This window comes from Capsicum annuum, chromosome 7, assembly GCF_002878395.1.
Source record: "Capsicum annuum cultivar UCD-10X-F1 chromosome 7, UCD10Xv1.1, whole genome shotgun sequence".
Classification (NCBI taxonomy): domain Eukaryota; kingdom Viridiplantae; phylum Streptophyta; class Magnoliopsida; order Solanales; family Solanaceae; genus Capsicum; species Capsicum annuum.
In genome coordinates this window covers 40,891,586-40,893,534 of record NC_061117.1, presented here as the reverse complement: position 1 = coordinate 40,893,534, position 1,949 = coordinate 40,891,586, and the positions used below count along the sequence as shown (strand labels likewise).

Genomic DNA, 1,949 nt, shown 5'->3' with positions numbered 1-1,949 from the left:
AGTTGTATATATTTTTACCTTATTTACAATAGTTTTCTTGGTTAGAAAGGTGTAGGATTTGTATCTTTGGCTACAACTTATTCAATAATAGCACGACAGAAAAAAATATTAACTTCTGCAAAATCTTTCAGAGTACCTCGGGATCCGTGTAAAACATTCCGCCTTTATAAGCCACCCTTGGAATCTAATGAAATCATCAAACACTAATCCGACCTCGTTAACTCCAAATATTGAGTTCGATCAAACTTTCGAATTTCAAAACTATAAGTCTTATTACTCACGAGGATAAACTGGTAGTGATACAGTTAACAAGGTTATATATCACTCACAAAAGAAAGAAAAAAACAGAAAAACACATATTTCTTGACATCCTCTCATACATAATATAATGTCAAGTATTTATTTCAAAGCAAAAAACCATGCCGTTGTTATATCGCTTCACACGTCCCTTGCCTTGACATGATGGTCATCAATGGCATTGGTCATATCAATAAAAAATTGCAGCAAACTTGTTAGCTCAGGAACATTGTTATTTGGCCTTTCGTACTCCATAGTCCAGGTTACTAAATCCTTTTCACCTTCTCCATCAACATGGAGACTTACCTTCCAGTTTTCATATTCCTTCGCTATATCTCCCTCATATTCCCTGACAGTTATTATCTTTTTCTCTTCATCTATAACTTCAAATATCTGCTTCGAAATCTTCTGTTTCCCATCTGGCTTATACAAAATTTAGTTACGTTAAACTCATAAAGAGTAGTAAATTTATAATTGTCATTTCAAAGTAACACGACAATCAATATATACAACATGAAGTAATTTATACGTATTAATTACAGGCTTAATACATCATCAAAAACCTCTTAGATTTTTCAGTAAATTTTCAACAGATCAAAATTCTTTATTATTTAGACAGAATTGGGCATACCGTGGGTATACTTCCAACAAATTTTGGAGCCAACTGTACCCAAGTCTCCTTCAAGACAGTCAAAACCTTGTGCCTGGACAGGGCACATGGTGGAGAGATGGTGTGGTTTGTGCCTGAAGACGTCATGGAACACATCATTTTTAGCCTTCACTTCTATCTGGGCAGACAATTTGGACTTAAGACCCATGTTTTAAGAACTAAATTTGTTCTAATGAAGGATCAAGAGTACTTGGGGAAATAGTGGAGTACACGAGCTGGATATAAATAGTGGAGTTACCATCGCTAACAAAGGATAATGTCCAGTTTTTGGCCTTTTCAACGTACTTCTTCATTACTCTCTCCATCCAAATTTATGTGACATCATTTTTTTTTTTTTTTTGAATAAATGAATTTTTTTTTACCAAAACTGAAATAGTTACAGAACCAGCACAGGGCTGACCCCCTATGGTCTCAAATACAACCAGAAAACTGATCTCCTGTGATTAGTTTGACTTGGAGTAACATAAAGTTTAAGAAAGAAAAAAAGATTTTTAAAATTATGGTTTAAAAAAAATCTTAGACAATATTTGTGTGGCTATAAATAATTTCTGTGAATATTCTGCCATTCCTAAACTTCACTTGCGAGATTATATTTGGTATGATATTATTATTGTTGTAGTTTTGAAAATTGAACAGTATTAAAAAGAATTAACTTTTAAAATGTTAAAGGTATATAATGGAAAATAAATGCCAACTTAACCTTGGATTTTTTTAAACCTTTTTTAAATTGACAATTATTCTGGTATAATTTTTTTGTACTGAGAGAGTAATTAAAATTAGATGGAGGGAGTGAGTACATATATATTAAAAGTATTCACTCCATTTATTTTTACATATTTAATAGTTGTTTAGGTTGAAAAATCAACACATATAATTTATTATATTATGTCTGTTGTATTCTTTTATTAAATATTACTCATTTTTCAATATTTAAATGACTTGTAATTGATAAGGATAATATAGTAAAATTATTATTTTATTT

The 1,949-nt window shown here is 30.9% G+C and overlaps 1 protein-coding gene across 1 annotated transcript; it reads right to left on the bottom strand.

Moving 5' to 3' along the window:
• Positions 1 to 253: 253 nt before the first annotated feature.
• Positions 254 to 1,341, bottom strand: LOC107853353 (kirola). Its single transcript, XM_016698354.2, has 2 exons — positions 929 to 1,341; positions 254 to 716 (listed from the first exon to the last, which is right to left on the bottom strand). Exons 1-2 carry the CDS (start codon positions 1,113 to 1,115, stop codon positions 439 to 441), a joined length of 465 nt encoding a protein of 154 aa, XP_016553840.1. The 5' UTR covers positions 1,116 to 1,341; the 3' UTR covers positions 254 to 438.
• Positions 1,342 to 1,949: the final 608 nt, after the last annotated feature.

Bases quoted from the DNA above. Each gene is read 5' to 3' on its own strand.
- LOC107853353 (XM_016698354.2), bottom strand. From the start codon at position 1,115: ATGGGTCTTAAGTCCAAATTGTCTGCCCAGATAGAAGTGAAGGCTAAA. The intron at 717-928 runs GTATGCCCAATT...TGTATAAGCCAG, and splicing joins TTGTTGGAAGTATACCCACG to ATGGGAAACAGAAGATTTCG.